Source organism: Terrapene carolina, unplaced genomic scaffold (assembly GCF_002925995.2).
Source record: "Terrapene carolina triunguis isolate 2854851 unplaced genomic scaffold, T_m_triunguis-2.0 Scaffold230, whole genome shotgun sequence".
Taxonomy (NCBI): Eukaryota; Metazoa; Chordata; order Testudines; family Emydidae; genus Terrapene; species Terrapene triunguis.
Window position 1 is genome coordinate 2,344,309 of NW_020664581.1, and position 19,176 is coordinate 2,363,484.

Sequence of the window (19,176 nt, forward strand, 5' to 3'; positions counted from 1 at the left end):
TCTGCTCAGCACTGGCGAGGCCTCGGCTGGAGTACTGTATCCAGTTCTGAGCACCACACTTTGGGAAAGAGGTGGACAAATTGGAGTCAGTCCACAGGAGAGCAGCAAAAGCGATCAAAGGTTTAGAAAATCTGACCTATGAAGAAAGGTTAAACAAACTGGGCATGGTTAGTCTTGAGAAAAGTTGACTGAGTGGGGACCTGAGAACAGTCTTCAAATGTGAAGGGCGGATATAAAGAAGACGAGATCAACTGTTCTCCATGGCCACCGAAGGCAGGACAAGCAGTAATGGGCTTAATTTGCAGCAAAAGAGTTAGGTTCGACATCAGGAAAAACGTTCTTACTCTAAAGGTAACTAAGCTCTGGAAGAGGCTCCCAAGGGAGGCTGTGGAATCCCCATCACTGGAAGTTTAAGATCAGGTTCACAAACCTGTCAGGGAAGGTGTAGGGGGCTGGACTAGGGGATCGCTCAAGGTCCCTTCCAGACCTACATTTCTATGGTTTTTAGCGCCTCATTGCCACGCCTAGGTGCTGGACACAAGGATTTAAAGCCTCCACATTATCCTGGGAGGACTTTGTGCTCTACGCATCCTTCAGCAAGGATGCAATTCCAGAGCTGCTGTCTTGGGGTGGCAACATACCAACAGGATAGGAGAAGAGACTCAGCCACCAGAACATCTCTTGCGCTAATTAGGGTAGACCTGTGCACTCAGACGAGTCTTGCATTGTGCTTTAGAGGTAGCAAGATATGAGATGACCTCTTGTAGTCTTAAGCAGCCAATGACTATGGGCATTAGCCTAACTCCCAGAGCCACTGAGTCCTCCTCCACCCCTTCGTGCTAAGCTGCTGCCCGCAGATCTGCCCAAGGTACATGGGGTAAGTATAATGCCCACATATGGAGCATGTGCTGGTGAGTGGCACCGCCTGATTGTTCCTGGCACTGTTTCCTTTCCTCCAGGTGCGGGCTGTTGGAGAGCAGCAGCGTGTTCTGATCGGTGACAGCCCAACCACTCCTGCATACAGCAGACTCCTCACCACCCAGTGCGGTCTCTCCTACAGATGCACAGGAGAATGCCAAGCAGGAGAGCATCCTGCGGCTGATTGACATTCGAGGCTGATAATGAGGCTGTAATTCCATTTCCAAGACAGTTTACAGGGGCTGGAAACCTAGAGGCAGGCTGCAAGGGGGAGAGGCAAGGAGGTTCCGCCCAGAGGGGGCCGAGAGCCACTGCTGGGAGCATCCCCAAAGAGTGGGGGAGGAACCGAGAGCTGGGGGTTACTTTCCAAGAAATCGGGCTGCCCATTTCTCAGGCATTTCCATCCAAATTAAACCTCCCCAGCTGCATGCATATTCTCCCAGAGCCTAACTACATGCCAACAGCACCATCTAGTGGCTTTCCCACCACTTCCCAATCGCCAAGCAGCAGGCTGATGTGGTTACACAGTATGAAATATTTACAGACTGCATTCGGCAGGTTACAGCCCCGGAGCACACACAGCACCTCCCAGGCAATGCTTCGCTAGCTCTAGAGACTCCCCAGGCACAGCAGAGTAGGGCACCAGGGAAGAGGGTGAAAGGGCTTGGTTTTAACCTCAGTCGACACTGACCTGCTCTGTGACCTTAGGCAAGTCCTCTCCCCCCTCCCCACCGCCACCTTTTGTGTTGTCTATTTAGCCCATGAACTCCCCGGGGCAGGGGCCGTCGCTCACTATGTCTGTACAGCTCCTAGCACAATGGGGCTTTGATCTCAGCTGGGGCTGTTCGCGGTGACTGCAATACACGCAGGATGAACAAGGAATACAGGCCAGGCTCTGTCAGATCAGATCTGTGGCTCATCTCGCTCAGGGCAAGCAGATTCAGAGGAAGGTGCAAGAAATCCTGCAGCAGAGGCAGTCCTGGGATAATCTGCCCCCAAGGGAAAGCTCCTGCCTGACCAGTCAGTGGTTGGTTTATTCCCTGACTGGAAGGGAGATTGAACCCTTCTGAAACTCAGAGTTCCTCCATCCCAGACTGCTGTAACGCTGGAGTTCCATTATCCCCGTGTCAAGGCAGCTCTGGAAAGGAAGGCGAGGGGGTGGCTGCAGAAGGGTTCACGCTACAACACAACTGAAGGAAATGAACTTTACCAGAATAAGCATTACCACGCATCCAGGCAGCCCTCTGCTGGCCACAGCACTGTAGGAGCAGCTGAAATGTCCCTGCACTACTCACCAATGACCACAGGGTGGAGCAAAACCCTCTATTTCAAGCTTGGAGGATTAAACTTTTCCACTCTTTCTGCACACTCACCCACCAGTTCAGGCCATTCTCCACCCGATCCTCATGCACCTCGACCCTTTCCTCTCTCTTCAGTACCACCCCACTCCAGCCAGTCCTGGGGCTTTCCCATCAAGGGAGGTTTGAGCACAGAGGAGAAGCAACACAGGGAGGGGAAGACAGAGTACGGTGCATGCAGGAAGCGGGATGGTGGGCAGATAACCGTAGGTGGGAGCTCCATGGGACAAGTCCTCCCACATACAAAGGGTCGAACAAGCACAGCTCGTTGGCTGCAGCTTCGGCTCCTCCTTTGCATCTGAGGGGCAGCCTGTGGCAGGCACCGTGGCATTGCTGAGGCTCAGGGCAGGGTTGAAAGGAAGCGTAACTGTATGACCCTCTCACCATGAGCAGTTGTGCTAGCAGCCCTGGCTGCAAGTTACAAGGACGTAGCATCTGCCACCCCAGATCAGACCAACAAGTCCCATCTCCTGCTTGTGGCCTTGACCAGTGCGCCACGCTACAGAGGAAAACACAATCCCCTCATGCATCTGGCCAGTTGGGCAATGCTGCACATGACAGGGAGGGGATGTGCCATCTGTAGCTATGGGGAAAAAAATCCCAAAGTTTTATGCACTTTGAAACCAGCAGCAGCACATGCTCTGTAGCTACCTGTCTTCCATGCTCCGCTCAGGTCCTGAGAGCCTGAATAGGACAGGACATCTCCTCACCTGCAAGGCACTCACCTTGGCAACGAACTGCTTGTCCTTCTGGTCCAGATTAGCCGTGGGAGCCACATAGTCTCTCCAGATTCTCAGCTTGCGTTCCTTGGCGTACCTAGCGACAGAAAGATGCACCTGACCATCCAAAGCTAGGTTTGGGGCGTGCATTCTGTCCTGCCTGCCATTGCGGGAGATGGGGCCAAGCCCCTTGCAGCTAGTGACCCCCATCTAACCAAGACTGACATGCCTGTGTGTAGGGCACGGAGGCCAACTGCTCTGAGCACTAAGTCAGTCCTGATTCCTGGCACAAAGTCACCCCAGCAGCCGAATGGGCCTTTGTAACCAAACTACAGTGAGGAAGTGGATCAGGACAGCAAGAAAATTAAAGGCCACACAGGGAGCAGCTGAGTCCTCATGGCCACTTGCCTCTAAAGCCAGGCCCCCATTGCGAAAGCCATGGCCCAAACCATTACTGCATCCTGCCCATCTGCAGCTCCCAGCCCAGCCAGGCAAGTGCTGTGTTAGCCAGCAACGTCCAACTGAGCAGAGCAGGTGATGCCAGGCCTGAGCTGGCTGGAATCTATATGCCAAGGGACCAGCCAAGCTCCTGCCTCTCCATGGTCACCTTCCCCACCTTCCAAGGCAGAGATCCGCCTTCTTCCGAAGCTGCACGCAAGAGGCAGACTACAGCAGTGAGTGGTGCTCCAGGGCCATGGGCTGAGGGGGAAGGATGCCCCTAGATTTCAGCCGAGATAGGAGACATTGGCAGGGGAGCACCATAGCGGTCAGCCACCCACAGAAGGCAGCAGGCAGCATCCCATCTGCTCTGCTTGGACACTAGCTGTGAGAAGGAGACGCACACCCAGCCCCTGCCTCCCTCTTCAAAGAGCAGCTCCGGGATTCTGCATCAGACACCAAGGGGGACTGGAGAGAGGCCAGCCAGGGAGCTGGGAGATCACCTTCCTCTGAGCCTTTCCCAGCTGGCTGCAGCAGTCTCCCACCTCCGCAGGAGCTCAGTTAACCCCACTCCCCTACAAGCAGAGCACACCATGCAGCTGTCACCAGGGGCGGAGCATGAGGCAGACAATTGTCCTTCCCACAGCCAAGCAGCTGGGCCCAACTCCCTGACGCTGCCCCATTCAGGCACCTACAGGCAGCCAATGGAAGGCAAGGATGCAATTTTCTTTAGCTCATGAAGCCCTCCCGGTCAAGGGCACTCTGGGTAAGTCCTTGGTTGATGGTTGTGGAGCCCTGTGCCCCAGAACCATCTCCCTCCACCCAGCATCAGCAGCCACCAGTTACCTTTCAGCCGCTCGCAGCTTCTCAGCCCCGCGGGTGTACACGGCGATGGACCAGTCCACACAGCGAGCAAAGCCTTCCTTCAGCAGCAGCTCCGTGATGTTGCCATTCTGGAACCAGGAGGGGAGACGACAGGGTCAGTCTCTACACTCCTGTAGCTTGGAGGCTCAGGCGTCATTCCCGCGGCAGGGCCGGGACAGACACCCATCTCCTGGCCCACTAGTATGTGGGAGGAGTCTAGAGCCACGGAGGCCCTCGTTGCCAAAGGAAGCAGCATTGTGCTAGGCCCAGCCCTGGCCGAGACCCGACAGCCCTAGCTCATTGCCATGCTCACAGGACAGCTGCAGCTAGCCCATGGAAGGCAGGGACCCACTCTGCACCCCAGGCTAGCAGGAGCCACACTAGTGACTGTCCCCACTACACGAGTAGGGATCTAGCCAACAGGAAAGCACTTAAAACTTGCCCTCAATGTTAGAGGAGGCAGCGGCCCTCTGACGATCACCTGGGCTGCAGTCCTGTTGGGCCCCTCGGATACTGGACGCCCGAACAGCCAGACACCCCCTACTGCCATCAGTGACTGCCCAGAAGTCTCCACCCTGGCCTGCCATACCACCGGCCATGGTATCCCACTGCAGTCGAACTCCTACCCAGCAATAAAGCCACCTGCCCCGTAGAGCTCCCACTGGTGCAGAATGCAGCAGGCTCGGCAGTTTAATAAGCAACACGGGTTGCCATGAGCACTCCTCCTCGGCTAGCTATGCTCTCTACGCTGGCCCCCCACTGAATATGGAGTGTGCTCTAACACCTCCCCTGAAACTCAAACGCTCCTCCATTTCAGTGGCTACCCCGTGCAGCTTTGAACTCCAAGCTCCAGAGATGAAAGACTGTGAACTCCACGGTACCATTGGGACCGTTGGCCAGATACACCCAGCTTGGGCACACGAGCAAAAGGCCCCCCAAAAAAACTCTGCTCTCCCCGATGGCAGTAGCCCGTCGCACTGAGATCTGCCCAGAGACCCCCGGCACCCCCTGCCCCACTTGCCGGATGGAGGATGGTGCCCAGGATGTTCTGATTGTGGCAGCTCTCCAGGACAATCTGCACGTCTCTCTGCAGCAGCCGCGACTCAGTGAAGAACTTTGCTTCTGCTGCAAATGGCTCCGGTGTCTCTGCACCATCTGCCTCCCGCTTGAACGTGGGGCACTGCAGAGCGGAGGCAAGGGCAGGTTAGGAGGGGGCGCACTGGTAAGACTTCTAGGACGGGGCAGACTGCTCGACAGCAGTAATTCAAGAGCAGGGACGGATGGACCACCATCGCTCCTGCTCCTACTCCCACTGCGGATTGCACAGAAAAGAGCGCGCCTTCACCGCATTTATCATCGCCAGCAGCAGAGCGAGGGCACCTGGACCATGGACTGGAACCATTAGTGCCCTGAGCACTGGAATCCTGGAGTCCACTCCACGGGAACGGCCTCACACTCATGCATTTGTGCAGTAAGTAGGGTGACTGGATATAGCACTGTGAAACGTCGAGATGGGGGATCAGAGGTCTTGTGGAAGACCGAGCCCCTAATATTGGGACAGTCCTGATAACACTGGGACATCCGGGCACCCTCTCAGTAAGTGCTGTTAACCCTTGGGGAAATGGCTGTGTAATTACATTACTCCTGGTATTCTGGGGGGCCCCAGAACCTATACCGAGATACAGGCCAAGGCTCACCCTAGTAATTGTGGGTGCCCAACGGGAGACCTTAAAAAGGGCAGATTTTCAACACTTGATCGGCAATCAGGGCTCTCAGTGTCTGCCTGGAAGCACGTCCACCCTTCAAGGACTGAAATACGGATGAAGGGTGCAAAGGAGGGCAGCATGCAGGGGATGGGCACACTACAGCCCCATTTCTTGCTTTACCTTCACATCTTTTTATTGTTTAAATGAACCAAAAACTTAACTCAAGCCTGGGGGGGGGGGCACTTGGGAATGAAGTGGAGGAGAAGCAGTGATGGCTGCAGTAAGGGAGGGGAAGTCCAATGCGCAGATGGAAGTGAGGCAGGGCAGCTATGGGACAGGATGCTGGGCTCTAACAGCCAATGGCAATGAGCAAGTCAGAGGGGAAACGAGGCAGAGTGCAAGCGGGAAGGCTGCTGCTTCCCGTGGAGGGGGAGCAGAGGGCAGTGACCCAAGGGTGCATGCAGAGCAGCAAGCCAGGAAGGATGCTGCACCCTGCACCCTTGGCTGCAGCTGCTGTTGGCTGTTTTGGGGGAGGAGCCCAGAGGACTATGAGGTTCCCACATTCTGCTTCCCCTGTACAAATTCAGAGGGATACGAGGTCACTTCCTGTCCAAGAGTTGGAGAGTGCTGCCAGACACAAACAGCTGCCACATTCCACCCCAGAGGTGAGTGAACCAACCCCAGCATAGGTAGGATACCACACGAGGCAACTAACTCGTTGGCTAGGTTGGGCAAGGAAAATGCCACCCAGGAGAGAGCAGAACGCCTGCACAGAGGTCAATCTCAGTTGGGTTCCACTCGATTGTGGCAGAGAGCTCCCTAGCATGGCGAGAAAGAGGTCACTTACCTGTAACTGGGTCCCTGTCAGTATTCCACCCATGGGATATGCATGCACACTGCACACCAGAGTCTGGAATTTTTTTTTTGCAGTGTCCGTTGGCCCGCACATATGCCACAGCTCTCCTCATGCTCCCAATCCAGGGTATGAAAGACAGCACGGGCCAATGCCTCTGTAGTTCCTTCTCTTACTGCAGCCAGATAAGCCGCAGCAGAGGTGAGGGAGGGCGGGCAGTGGAATACAGATAGGGGCCACACCTCAAAGAGCCTCCAGTACAGGTAAGTAACCTCCACTTTGCGTGTTGGTCCCTATCTGTATTCCACACATGGGAGATTAACAAGCAGTGCTCAGACAGGCGAGTGCGAGGACATGGAAGTGATAGGTGACTAGTAACACTGTCCCCACAGCCATAGCAGCAGCAGAAGACTGGACCGAAGCACAGTGTCTCGTGAAAGCGTTTGAGGAGCTCTGAGTCACTGCCATACAAATCTCTAGCAGACGTACATCTCAGATGTAGCAGGTGTTGCTTGCACTCTAGTGGAATAAGCCCTCACCCCCTCCACAGGAGGGATGTGGGCTAGGTGATAACTGAGAATACAAGCAGAGATGCATTTTGAAAGTCTCCGCACAGATGTAGCTTGACACCTTGAGATCTCTGCCCTGGAAACAGTTTGTGTCTTTGTAGATAAAAGGCCAGTGCCCTTTGGGCATCCAGAGAACGGAGCCCTCTCCATCTGAGGCAAATGGTTTAGAGAAAAATATCAGTAAGTGGATGGTTTGACTCAGATGAAACAAATGACATTGGGGATGACTCTTGAGTGGAATACATGGTGGGTCCGCTATGAGCACCCCCAGCTGGCTGGCTCTTCTGCCTGATGTTACGGCGATGAGAAAGGCCACTTACATAGACAGATGGGCCACAGAACATGTTTCTTCAGGTTCAAAGGGAGCTCTGGAGACAAAAGAAACTGAGGTCCCACGGAGACACGAACTTCACTGGTGGTGGAAGGATCTACGAAGTCCCTTCAGAAACCTAGTTGTGACAGGGTAAGCGACGATCATCCGGTTATCCATTGGAGGATGAAATGCGCTGATCGCTGCTTTAAGTGGCTATTCCAGGACAGCTGATCCGAACAGATGCTGGAGCTACCCGTCATTGCTGAGCCCAAGAGGAGAAAACTCCATTTTGCTGAACAACTCCTAGCAGAGCCTTGGCACCACTCTGGAGCGTGAGCACTTGTTTATATAGGAGACTTGTCATATTGTTCAATGCGATTTGGGGAGCCTTAGAGGGGGGCATCTGACTATAGTGCGCCTCAGGAGCCTGTGTGAGGAAAGGGATCCACGCCCGAACTTTGTCCGGCTTTGTCCACCAGGCGAGAGAGTCCAAAACCTTGGACAGAATCAATCACCTTGTTGATGTTGCCCCTCTGGGGAGTACCTGGGAAAGAAGCCAGGCTCGCAAACAAACGAAGATGGAGCTTGGCAAATGGCATCATGTGTGTATGAGGCCATGTGGCCGAGAGGGAAAGGCAAGTCCTGACTCAAGTCCAGGGTAGTCGGATAGTCACGGTCTCAGAACACCCATGGCCTATCCCTAGAATCTCTCGAGAGGCAGAGAAGCTCTTGCTGTGGATGAGTTCAACATCGCCCTTATAAAGTTTATGGACCTTGTGGGGGTCAATGTGGATTTCTCGCTGTTGATGCAAACCCCCAGGAAAGGCGATTGATGGAGCAAGAATCTGGTTGCCTGCTGGACTTCTTCGTAGGATCTGTTCATCAGAATCCAATCATCGAGGTATGGTAAGACTGAATTCCTTTCTTCCCTCCTCTGCCTGGTATCACAGACTCCTGAGTATCTTCCGACTCAGAAGAGGCTGGATCGCGGATTACCATCAGAACCAACAGTGCCGATGGTTGCATAACGAGACTGGCAGATGGGAAGGGAGAGCATGTCTGCATCCAAGAACAGCCGCCTCCCTCCTCTGGAGTAACAATGCGCCAGAACAGAAACAGTCCGAATAAGAGGAGTGAATGAGGAAGGGGGAGCAAAAAAAGGTTCTCCAGGGAGATGCAGGTCTCAGACCATCCTGGGATGCAGGGAGTGTCTATTGGTCAAGCTGTTGGATCCAGAGCTTCCTTGCTCACAGTGGAAGTTGGATCCATCCAGGGCCATGTAGTTATAGGTACCACATTGGCTCTAGATGTAGAAGTGAGCACCGGAGGGGGTTTAACCTTAGCCCTCAGACTCTGTACTGGAACCTGCAGACCCATACACTTGCATGCCGCTTGCTCTTGCCAAAACGACTTACTCAGACCTAAGTCTGTGGTGTGGGAGGAATACTCTCTCTTCGGGGCAGTCTTTGACGAAGACGGTTTACCCCTATGCCACAGGAGGGCCCCTTACTCTCCCAGGGAGCACTCTCTCTAGGCTTAGAAGTCTCAGCCTCTGTTCCTGAGCTCATGCTCAGAGGGGCGCTGCCTGCTGGACGAGATTGATGTAAGGGAGGGTCCCCGGCCTGCATCTGACCAGGTTCTCATTTCCGTCTCCCTCGGGTGTTTAAGTCTCAGTTCCTGACCCTCAGGAGTTCTGGGGGAAAGGAGCAGCAGGTGCGGCACTAGGCTGAGACGTGAGCCTCACCAGGCAGCGGAGACAGTACTGATGTTCGCCGCTCCCAGAAAAGGAGTGAGGGCAGGAAACAATCCCAGCCTTCTCTGGGGGGGAAGGGAGAGTTCCCCAGGGTGGGGACAGAGGAGTAACCAGCTACACTACACTTAGAAAGATACTACAAACCAGCTAGTCTCAATCTCTGTATAGAAATGGCACAGTAGAAAAGGAGCTGAGGACACCAAAGATCCCAACTCAGATCAGGCAGCGGTAAGAGGGAACTGCACAGGCATTGGTCCACACCATGCACACGTGCGGACCAACGGACACTGCAACTAAATTCCAGACTCAGGCGCATGCCTATCCCACGTGTGGAACAAACATAGGGACCATCGCTCGAAGAACCAAGAGCACAGCAAAAGATGCCAGGCATACACTAGGACTGGTACAAACAGTAAGTCTTCAGCTTTTGGGAAACCCTACTCACAGCATGGCTTGGCTGGAACCTGCTGTCAGTGTAAATATTTAGGGAGTACATTTATTCCGCCAAGCATGGCGGGCCACCCTTTCCAATCCACTCACAGCCCAAGGAGCCTCCCCTGATCTGCTACAGCGCTGCACTCAAATCCTTCAAGCGCACTGGAAAAGACCTAAGCCCTGATTTGCAGAAGGGAAGGGCTCCCGCCATGCTCACTGATATGACTGGCAGCAGCTGGCACTCAGCACCTCTGACTTTGGGGCCACAAGCCATGAAGACATTGTGAATGCTCAAGAGGTCCAGGTTCAGTGTTTTCAAACTCTGGTGGCTGAAGTCTGGCACCTGATTTGCAGCGATGCCGAGCACCTGCAGCCAGGGGCACCTCCAAAAACTTTTCCCATGCTATGCACTGTCATCCATTCCTGTGGAGCCATCCCGGTGACAGCCACTGGCCACGGGCCTCGCCCGCTGAGCCTATGCCACACTCAACCCCTGCCTTCCAGCCCAGCCTGCCCAGGTGCAGCGTCACGCCTCCATACCTGGGAGCCGGGTGACGCCAGGCAGGACTCGGGGGGCAAACCCTGGCCCAGGTCCTGGCCCCATGGCAGCAGCAAGGAGCCACAGCACTGGCTGCCCCACAGCCCATGAAGGTTTGGCCCCGCCTCCCTTCCCTCATGACAGAAGGCGTTTGGGGTCAAACCTGAGTGGGCAGTGGGACAGCCAGCACCACTGCTCCTTGCCATTGCCACAAAATGTGCAGACTGCTGCATACAGCACTGCCTGCAGCGCCCACTGGGAATGGTGGGGCTCCAGGCAGACCACACAGGCACCTGAATGTCTACCCATGCATCCATGGTTCTGTAACATGCTCCTCACCATGGTGTTCAAATGAACTAATGGCATGTAGGTGGAGAACACTGGGGCCCCAAGACTAAGGATTCCATGGACATCGTGGCTAATAGTAATGGTAACAGCAGCAAATCCTTTTTGCCTGTCTAGGCCTCGGTTCAGCAAAGCCGGCCCTGGCAGCACGCACAAATGCATAAGCATGGGAGCGTTTCTCTGGGAAAGGCATTTGCAAAGTTCTAACATGGCCAGGCATTGTGTAAGGGAATTCCGGCCCAGGCAGCAAGTGATATGCTAGCACCTCCTCGACTTTGCAGAACCGTTGGCGGTCCCAGAAGAGGGAAAGACGGGGAGGGCTCTGGCTTTTGGGAAGCACAGGACAGTTCCTGAATGGAGTACTGGCACCACCCTTATCCCAGGATCTTCACTGACCACCAGTGTCAGGATCTTCGGATGTGTGAGAGATCTGGAAAAGGCTACCTCCCATCAGTGACTGCTAAGCACCAGGCTGGGACACGGCGTTCAGTGCTGGGTCTGAAGGGACGGTCTTCACCCACTGAATTAGCACCACCCTGGGAGTTTTATCCAAAACCCTGACGAGGCAGATCCTGCTTAGCCTGTGACAAGGCAAGATCATTGCCCTACGGCTGCACTGGCTGCAGAATGCTTTCAAACCAGATTTCCCCATGGACTTGTCGCCCCAAGCTACTAAAAGACAGCGACTAAGTCTTCGACTCTTAAGTAGCTAAGGTCTCCTAACTCCCACTTTCTGCAGGAGACATAGAGATGAGCAGCCACTGTCTCCTTGTGAAGTCTAGAGGAGGGGTGAGGACACAGGTGCCTGAAAGTTACCAAAGAGGCAGTCCTGGACAGGGAACTTAATGGACACTGTGCCAGGGAATAAGACCAACTTAAAAGCTGTGATGCTCCGGTTCAGGAGGTTTAATGGGGGTTACTGGTGAAAGCCCAGACTCTCCTCATTCAAAGCAGCAATGCACATTAGAGTAGGCACACCCCACCGGGCAGTGCAGCTCAGCACAGAGCAGTGGAGGATACCGGCATGCCTGCAACAAGCCTGAAGGCCCTCTGCAGCACAGGTCTGGTTGCAAACCTGGAGACATGGTTCCAAAAAAAGGAAACAAGAGCCATGACTCACCTTGATGCCAGAAAGCATGACGGTGACCAGGTAGTAATCGGGGAGGAGCAGGGCTCTGACCACGCTGCCATCCCGGACATGTTCTATGATGGCTGCAGAACAGAAACGAGTGAGGGTCAACTCTCAGGAAGAGAACAGCACCAACTTTACGCTCCTCCCCCCACAGCATTCAATCAAACCCAGCCAGGAGAAAAAACCCACACACAAGCAGCACACACTGCAATCCCCCGCCCTGGACACGAAAGGCCAATTCACTTGGGATATGCACCCAGCAGCCTCCGCTGGGGCAGACTGCAAACCGAGGCCGGTCAGAGCTCCAAGAACAGTGCATACGTAAGCGCCGGTAGGATGTGAACATCCCACAGCTATGTGCTCGCCGGTACCCCACCATGCTGCTTCACCTGGAGCGCACGCTTACCATTGACTGGCTTCTGGTGCATGGAGTCCACAAAGTGGCGTGGGTTTTCAATCGTGTACTTGAGATCCCGGACCGTGTGAGAGCCTGTTCCTTCGCTCCACATTCCTTTTTTCGCAACCTTCGCCTGATCTTCCAGCTCAGCCAGTCTGTTCTGCTCAGGACTAGGAGAAAACACAGCTCTATTGTAAGAGCATACAAGTCAGGGCAGAGGTGTGGGGGCTGTGCATAGCAGGCAGTTGGATGCTGGGGCATTGCTATCTTGCATGTTTTACCAAGAAGGTTTGCTCCAGGGAGCACACATTTGACTTGACATTTCACTGCTGGATGCTTTAACAATCCAACCACCACTCGGGTCGAACAGATACAGGGGAAAGTCAGACCTTGCCTTGCTAATCACAGTGTGCACAGCACACCAGAGACTAGAGGAATCTTGTCTAGCATCTCACAGCTGAGGAAGTTAGAGCTTTACAAGTACAGCACTGAGGCCATCCTTATAAGAGGATTAGCTGGATGAACACCCAAGGCTGGCCAGGCATCATACCACGGTGCAATCTATCCCCCAGTACCGTGGGAAAGAGACCCAACCCTTTGCTACAGCTTCCCCCCAGTGGAGCTAAACCCAGGAAGAATTGTGGGGTCATACTGTCTGCGCAGACACAACCTACGTCGCACAGCATCCAAGTCAGAAATAAATTCCTCCCTTTGTGGGACATAGCCACAACGATTAAGTGACCGGCCCAAGGTCCCTCAGCAAGCGAGTGGCTGAGCCAGTAATCCAGCACAGGGGCCCAGACTCCCTGTGTTAACGACTGGACTGCCACAGACTAGGGAACACGGTCTGCAGACGGAGCTGGTTTCACCAGCCTGGCTCCAGGAACTGCAGGCTTATCTTCTGAAGCATAGTAGAAGTGAACACTGCAGTCAATTTCCAACTAGGCTAGGAAGAGCCTGCCTCCATCCTTGGATCCTAGAGCTAACCAAAGAGTATCGAGACATTGCTGTACATGCTGATGCAGTATGAGGCAGTCCTTGCAGCAATGGAAGCAAGCGTCTGAAGTGCATGCTGGAAGTGCTCCCATAAGGCACAAGCCAGGAAGAGCAGTGACAGAGGTTCACTCACCCCCGTGAACAGTTAACATAATTAACAGGCGCCAACAGATATCAGCACTGCAAATCACACCACATTGTACTTCCACATCTCACTTCTCTCAGAACGTGCATGGAAGCCTCTCAGCAGAGAATTCATGAGCCACTTCAGCTCTATTTAACGCAAAAGGAGCCTTACCAAGTTTGAGTACAGGGATATCTGGCCTGTTAGCAACAGCTGTTCTGGAATCATTAGCCAATTTATTAATGCAATCATCTCATAACAAGAGCAGCTGTCAGCCCAGAGCACTGCCACTCCACTATCATGCTCGACGCACTTCCAGCAAGAGACTCAAAGAAACTCTCATATAGCAGTGCAGCACCACATGGTTCTTCCTTCTGCTTGGGCACGGGACGCCAGCAGGACTGGACTGCTGGCACTGTGCAAGCTGAAAGCCAGCCTCTGGAGCGGGAGGCCTGGTTTCCACAGCTTGGCAGTAAAGCCATGTACTGCATCCCAGCTCAAAGAGGGCCAAAGGGTCCTTTCCCTGCATCAGGAGACCATCCTACTTCATAGCCTGAAATAGGATATAGGACCCAGACACCCAACGCAAGCACTTCCCCACACACTTAACTTTCACCACATGAGTACTCCTCCTGAAGGAATTGTTCATGTGAGGGAAGTGAGTTACCTCCTTGTGTTTGCAGGATCAGGGCCTTCCCTGTCAATGTTCTTTGCGTCTACCAGTGTTGTGTAATTCAATAAGGGACCCAGCCATAGTGGCATTTAAAAAAAAAACCTGCATTGTGTTCAGTATAAATTTTAAAGTTGCAATAGCAAACTTTCAAATTAGCTTTGCAAGCCCTCCCCCGACATTAAAAAAACAAAAACAATCAGTGATTTAAATTCCTTGATCCTGGTAAAGGACTGATCCTGCATTGGACGGGGTGGGTTGATGGCCAAAGTGCTCCTTTATACCGTATCTGCTTTCCCGACCCCTGAAATTGCCTTGGGGTCTAAACAGGAGCCCGCAGTGAAGGAGGAGCTGTGGGTTCCAACTTCTCATGCAGAGTGCGACATATTCCATGTCTGGATCGGGTGGGAAGAGCTCATGGCACTTGTGCCACTACCAAGCTCTCCCAGCCTCTCCCTTTGGCTCGGAGACATGCCACCCCACCTCTCATCTAGGCCTGAGGAAATAGGAAAAGACTCAAGGCAGCGTGCGATGTCTGTGTTGGCTTGAGTTGAACACCCTGCCTTCCTGTTCGCCAAGGGGCAAGCAGCACACTGTTCTGCAGTCAGTTGCAAGCAGTTACCTAAGGCACAGAGGTTAAGAGAGGCTGCGTACAGCTACCATTTACAATGAACTAAACGCGGGTTTTTTAAAAATGTCTCTATGGCTGGGTCCCTTATTGAATTACACACTGGTAGCGGCAAAGAACATTGACAGGGAAGGCCCTGATCCCGCAAACACAAGGGGGTAACTCACTTCACTCACATGAACAATTCCTTCAGGAGTACTCATGTGATGAAAGTTAAGCATGTGTGGAAGTGCTTGCAGCGTCAGGGACTAAACTGTATTAAAAATGTTTAGTAGCAAAATCTGTCACTTCACAAGTAAACTGTTTCAGTGTTAAAAGTTTGGCCTTCAATACGCTGAGTTATTGACATTTTTCTTCACTGGCTAAATTGTTCAAAAATACCCTGAAGTTTGGCTCCTAAGCCTATATTTAGGCACCCAAGGGTGCGACTTAAGAGCACAAGTCCCATTGACTGAAAACTGCAATTCCTAATACAGGAGTACAGCCTGGTTCAAGCATTTCAGCTCTCAATTGGTGGCTCAGAGGGTGGTGATAAAGCACAGGCTATTTGCCCACTATTTCCAAACAACGTTTGCATTCCTCTCTGAGCAAGGATATCAGTGAGGCTCTGGACTGGTCTCTCTCAGCACAGAGGAGTATTTTAAGTGTTACACTCTAGCAGAATACGTCTACATAAAATCAGATTGTAAGGCTGCAGCTGCACCGCTTGTGGTGGGAAGACTAAGCCATTGAGAGAGAGCTCTCTCATCAGCTTAACTACTGCCTCCGCGAAAGGTGTAGCTATGGAAGAAGCTCTCCCGCCGACATAGCATGGTCTACACTGGTGCTTAGTTCCGTGTAATTTACGAAGCTCAGGGGGTGGATTATTCACACCCCAGAATGACAAAGTTACACCAAAGTAACCTGTAGTGTAGACAAGGTCTTAGTTAGGAATCCAAAGAAACAAGTACAACATCCACTTTAGCAATGTAAGATCCTGGGTATGTCTATAGCACTACCAGGACTGTGTGACTGACTGCAGCTCGTGTAGACACACCCACACTAGCTCTACAGACTGGCTTGCTAAAAACAATGGTGAGGACATGGTGGCACAGTCTAGCAACGCCAGTAGGTACCCAGGGGGGTTGTGCAGCTCACGCTGAAGCCTGTGCGTCCTGTCCTCACTGCTATTTTTAGCAAGCTAGCTTGATTAAATGAGTGCAGGTACGTCTACATGAGTGGTAATCACTCCCCCAGCTGCAGTGTAGACATAGCCTATAGCATGGTAAGTAAAGAACTACAACTTGGGAACAATTCTGATTTAAACAAAAGTTGGTTTGTTAGTTGCTTATGGTTTGTATCCACCAACCATTCTTCATTGGGATTGACCCTTACAGTCATCAAGGATATCATAGCATGACCAAGAGGTGTATTAATCCTCGTGTTCTGGCCTTTCATTTCCCCTGCATTTTAATTGCACAGGATTTCACTTTGTGCTCTGAACAGCTATGCTGCTGGGTTCAGTTAAATAACTGCCTTGTTCTTCCCAAAGCTTGGCAACAGACAACTGCACTGCTGCAACTTGTGTTGGTCCCTAGAGTCCAGCCTAGCTCTCCTGTTTAAGGTGCACACATCATGCCATGTCCACAGGCAGCATAGCAGCTTTGTGGGATTGCACTGGGAGAATCAGGGTGCTGCTGCAGCTGCATCAGTAGAATTTCATGCCAAAGCTGGAAGTGCATTGGTGCAGCGACCCAGTATGGGATGCAGTGGGGCAGAGCCTTGCTCAGTGAAAGTGTGACTCTTCCCCATGGGAAGATGTATATGGGGGAGCTGATGCATTTTCAGGCCTGCCGGGCGTTTCGCAAGTGTTCTAACAGAGAAGATTTCAGAAGGGGCTGCGTTTCAGTCGTGGGTGATGTGATTTGTGTCTATAGTTTGGGAAGCCATTTGCAGCCTTTCAGGAAACAAGGCACTATCTAAATGCAAGTCTATATTTGACCAGTAGTTCTGGATGAGTCGGGCAATGAGGTCTGCACTACTGAGCTCAAATGGCTCCTGAGCGACAGCACAGTCTAGTGGACCAAGCAGAGACTGGGCATCAGGCATTGCAGAGGTGCTGTGCTCATGGCATCACTGCCTTGCTGGCTGATACTGGGGGAGTCTAATTTCTGCAGGGAATAGGGAAACAATGGGGATTATACCTCCCTCCCCAGCAGTGGGATTGCAAAGCACCGTACTGTACACCCCTTAAGTACTATCACTAGAAGAAAGCTTTTAGGGACTTGGTTCCTGAAAGACGCAACCAAGAGCAAGAGGAGCTTAATCCAGGGCCCCCAGCTCTCCTGGGAAACACCTGGCACTGCAGAATTTTCTTTATTGGCAAGACTGGAGCTAAAATCCAGACCCTTGGCAATGTGGGCAGTGTTTACTCAGCATACCTGTTTACAGACTGTGCTATGAAAACCTCCAGTGGAAGACATCCAAGTGCTAGTAACGGGCTTGAGGAAATGATACAGGCATGCTTCCAACCCGACAAAGGATAAAATAGCATCCAACAGCTATATATAGAACAGCTCCATAGACAATTCACACCCCGTGTAATATAATAACCCATGCCTAGGGATGCACTGGGGAGTTCCTGGGATATCGTCATTAAAATCCTGGGTCTCCCAAGAGCTGGCCAGTGGAAAAGCTACTCATGAAAGCTTTGGGGATATCGCTTCCAGACACAGGACAGAGACTGGAAAGTTAACATGCCAACTCCAAGGCTCTAACACAAGTTTTGTGCATCCTGGCAGACACTAAGGGCCGCATGCATGTGGGCTGAGTGAGTGTTGCGTCTGTGGGATACAGAGTTGGGAAAATCAGTATTAATTGCAGTGTTATCTTCCAGTGCATCAGCATGCTCTGACAGAAGGCCCACGACAGCCTCAAAGAGGTTGCTTTGCAGCTAGAGAGGTCTCACATTTTCAGTAGCTCTGGAGTATAGGAGAAGCCTGGTGAGGGGGGAGAAGATTCTTTGTTTACCCTCCTTCTGCCATGACCCCAAAGGAGGGGGGAGCTGCCATTTTGGAATGCCTGTTCCCAGCAAGCCAATTGGTTTAGTAGAAAAATCTTTGTCACTTTACAAGTAAACTGCTTCAGTATTAATGTATTGGAAGGCCAAACTTTTAAGTTGACATTTTTATTCACAGGCTAAAATGTTCAAAAATACCCTAAAGTTTGGCTCCTAAGCCTATATTTAGGCATCCAAGGGCATGACTTCGGAGCACAAGTCCCATTGACTTGCAGCTGGGAAGTTGCTAGCATAGCCTGAGATAAAGCACCCGACACCATACTGAATAAAGCCTAGAACTCAACCAATAGCTGGTCCCTGAACAGGAGTGAGGAAGTAATTAATCAACAGCTTTGTCCTGTCACCACAGCAAAGTCAAAGCAAAGCTGTTTGGGAACGTCAAGTGCCACAAAACATCTGAATCCCAGAACAAGTTTAGAGGAGAGCAGGAAATATACGTACTTATTGGCTCGGATTCCTTCCCTGCGAGAGGCCAGGCCTTCTGCCACGAGAGACTCAGCAATGTTCTCCCCAGTCGTGTCTGGTAAGAGGGAAAGAAACAAAATCAGAATCAATGAGAGCAAAGTTCCGAGTCCTATCGCTGCATAGCATCTCTTTGGATGAGAGACAGCTATACAGGAGGCTCTTTATAGACAAAAGACTTGTGAGTGAAATATCAATTGAGACAACCACTGGAAGCAACAAACAAGGAAGCAAAGGGAGGGCAAGGTTAAAGTTACTTCGATGGAGAGTTAGGCTTGTTATGTGCACACCTTGGCACCTCCGTTGTCCATCTACGCCAGTAGCTCTCAACCCGGGGCCCATGGGCTGCTTGCAGCCCAATCAGCACACAATTGTGTCTCATGTGACATCCTCAGGGCCGTACAGGTAATATATAAATTGTGTGGATGTGGCTCACATAGAACAGAGAGCTGCACATGCAGCCCACAATGGTAAATAGGTTGAGAACCACTGGCCTACACGTGTTAGTGGATTAAATGTTTACAAGGCATGACGCTAATAGAACAGGCACGATGCTTCACTAATTTCAGAAGGGATTCACAGGCAAGCTTGCTGGCATGGTGGCCACTAAGCGAGCATGGAACCTAGAATAAGTTTTCTATTCAAATCCAGCCCCAGCTCAGTGAAGACTGGAAGGCATTACCAGCTGGTGGCTGCTTGGTGCCTCCCCTTAGATTCAAGCGACGGGCATCTGCACCTGGCAATTTTGGCTGAGAAGTCAAGGACTGAATGGGACAGTCAACGGAACGATATTGGCAAGGCAGGGGAGGGGGAAGGACAGTAGAGTGAACTTTGCCCTGTGCCATCTCGGCTTTAGGGGGGAGAAAGAGCTTCTGTCCCCACAGCTACCATCAACAACTT

General features: G+C 52.2%; 1 protein-coding gene across 1 annotated transcript in view; it reads right to left on the bottom strand.

Moving 5' to 3' along the window:
- The window catches only part of SND1 (staphylococcal nuclease and tudor domain containing 1), a 301,281-nt gene that overhangs the window by 268,142 nt on the left and 13,963 nt on the right, over positions 1-19,176 (bottom strand). The window contains exons 4-9 of the mRNA XM_029912487.1: positions 18,256-18,334; positions 12,348-12,508; positions 11,930-12,021; positions 5,319-5,477; positions 4,280-4,386; positions 3,002-3,092 (exon numbers count right to left, since the gene is read on the bottom strand). Coding sequence (XP_029768347.1) covers positions 3,002-3,092; positions 4,280-4,386; positions 5,319-5,477; positions 11,930-12,021; positions 12,348-12,508; positions 18,256-18,334 — 689 coding nt within the window. The remainder of the gene's footprint in view (positions 1-3,001; positions 3,093-4,279; positions 4,387-5,318; positions 5,478-11,929; positions 12,022-12,347; positions 12,509-18,255; positions 18,335-19,176) is intronic.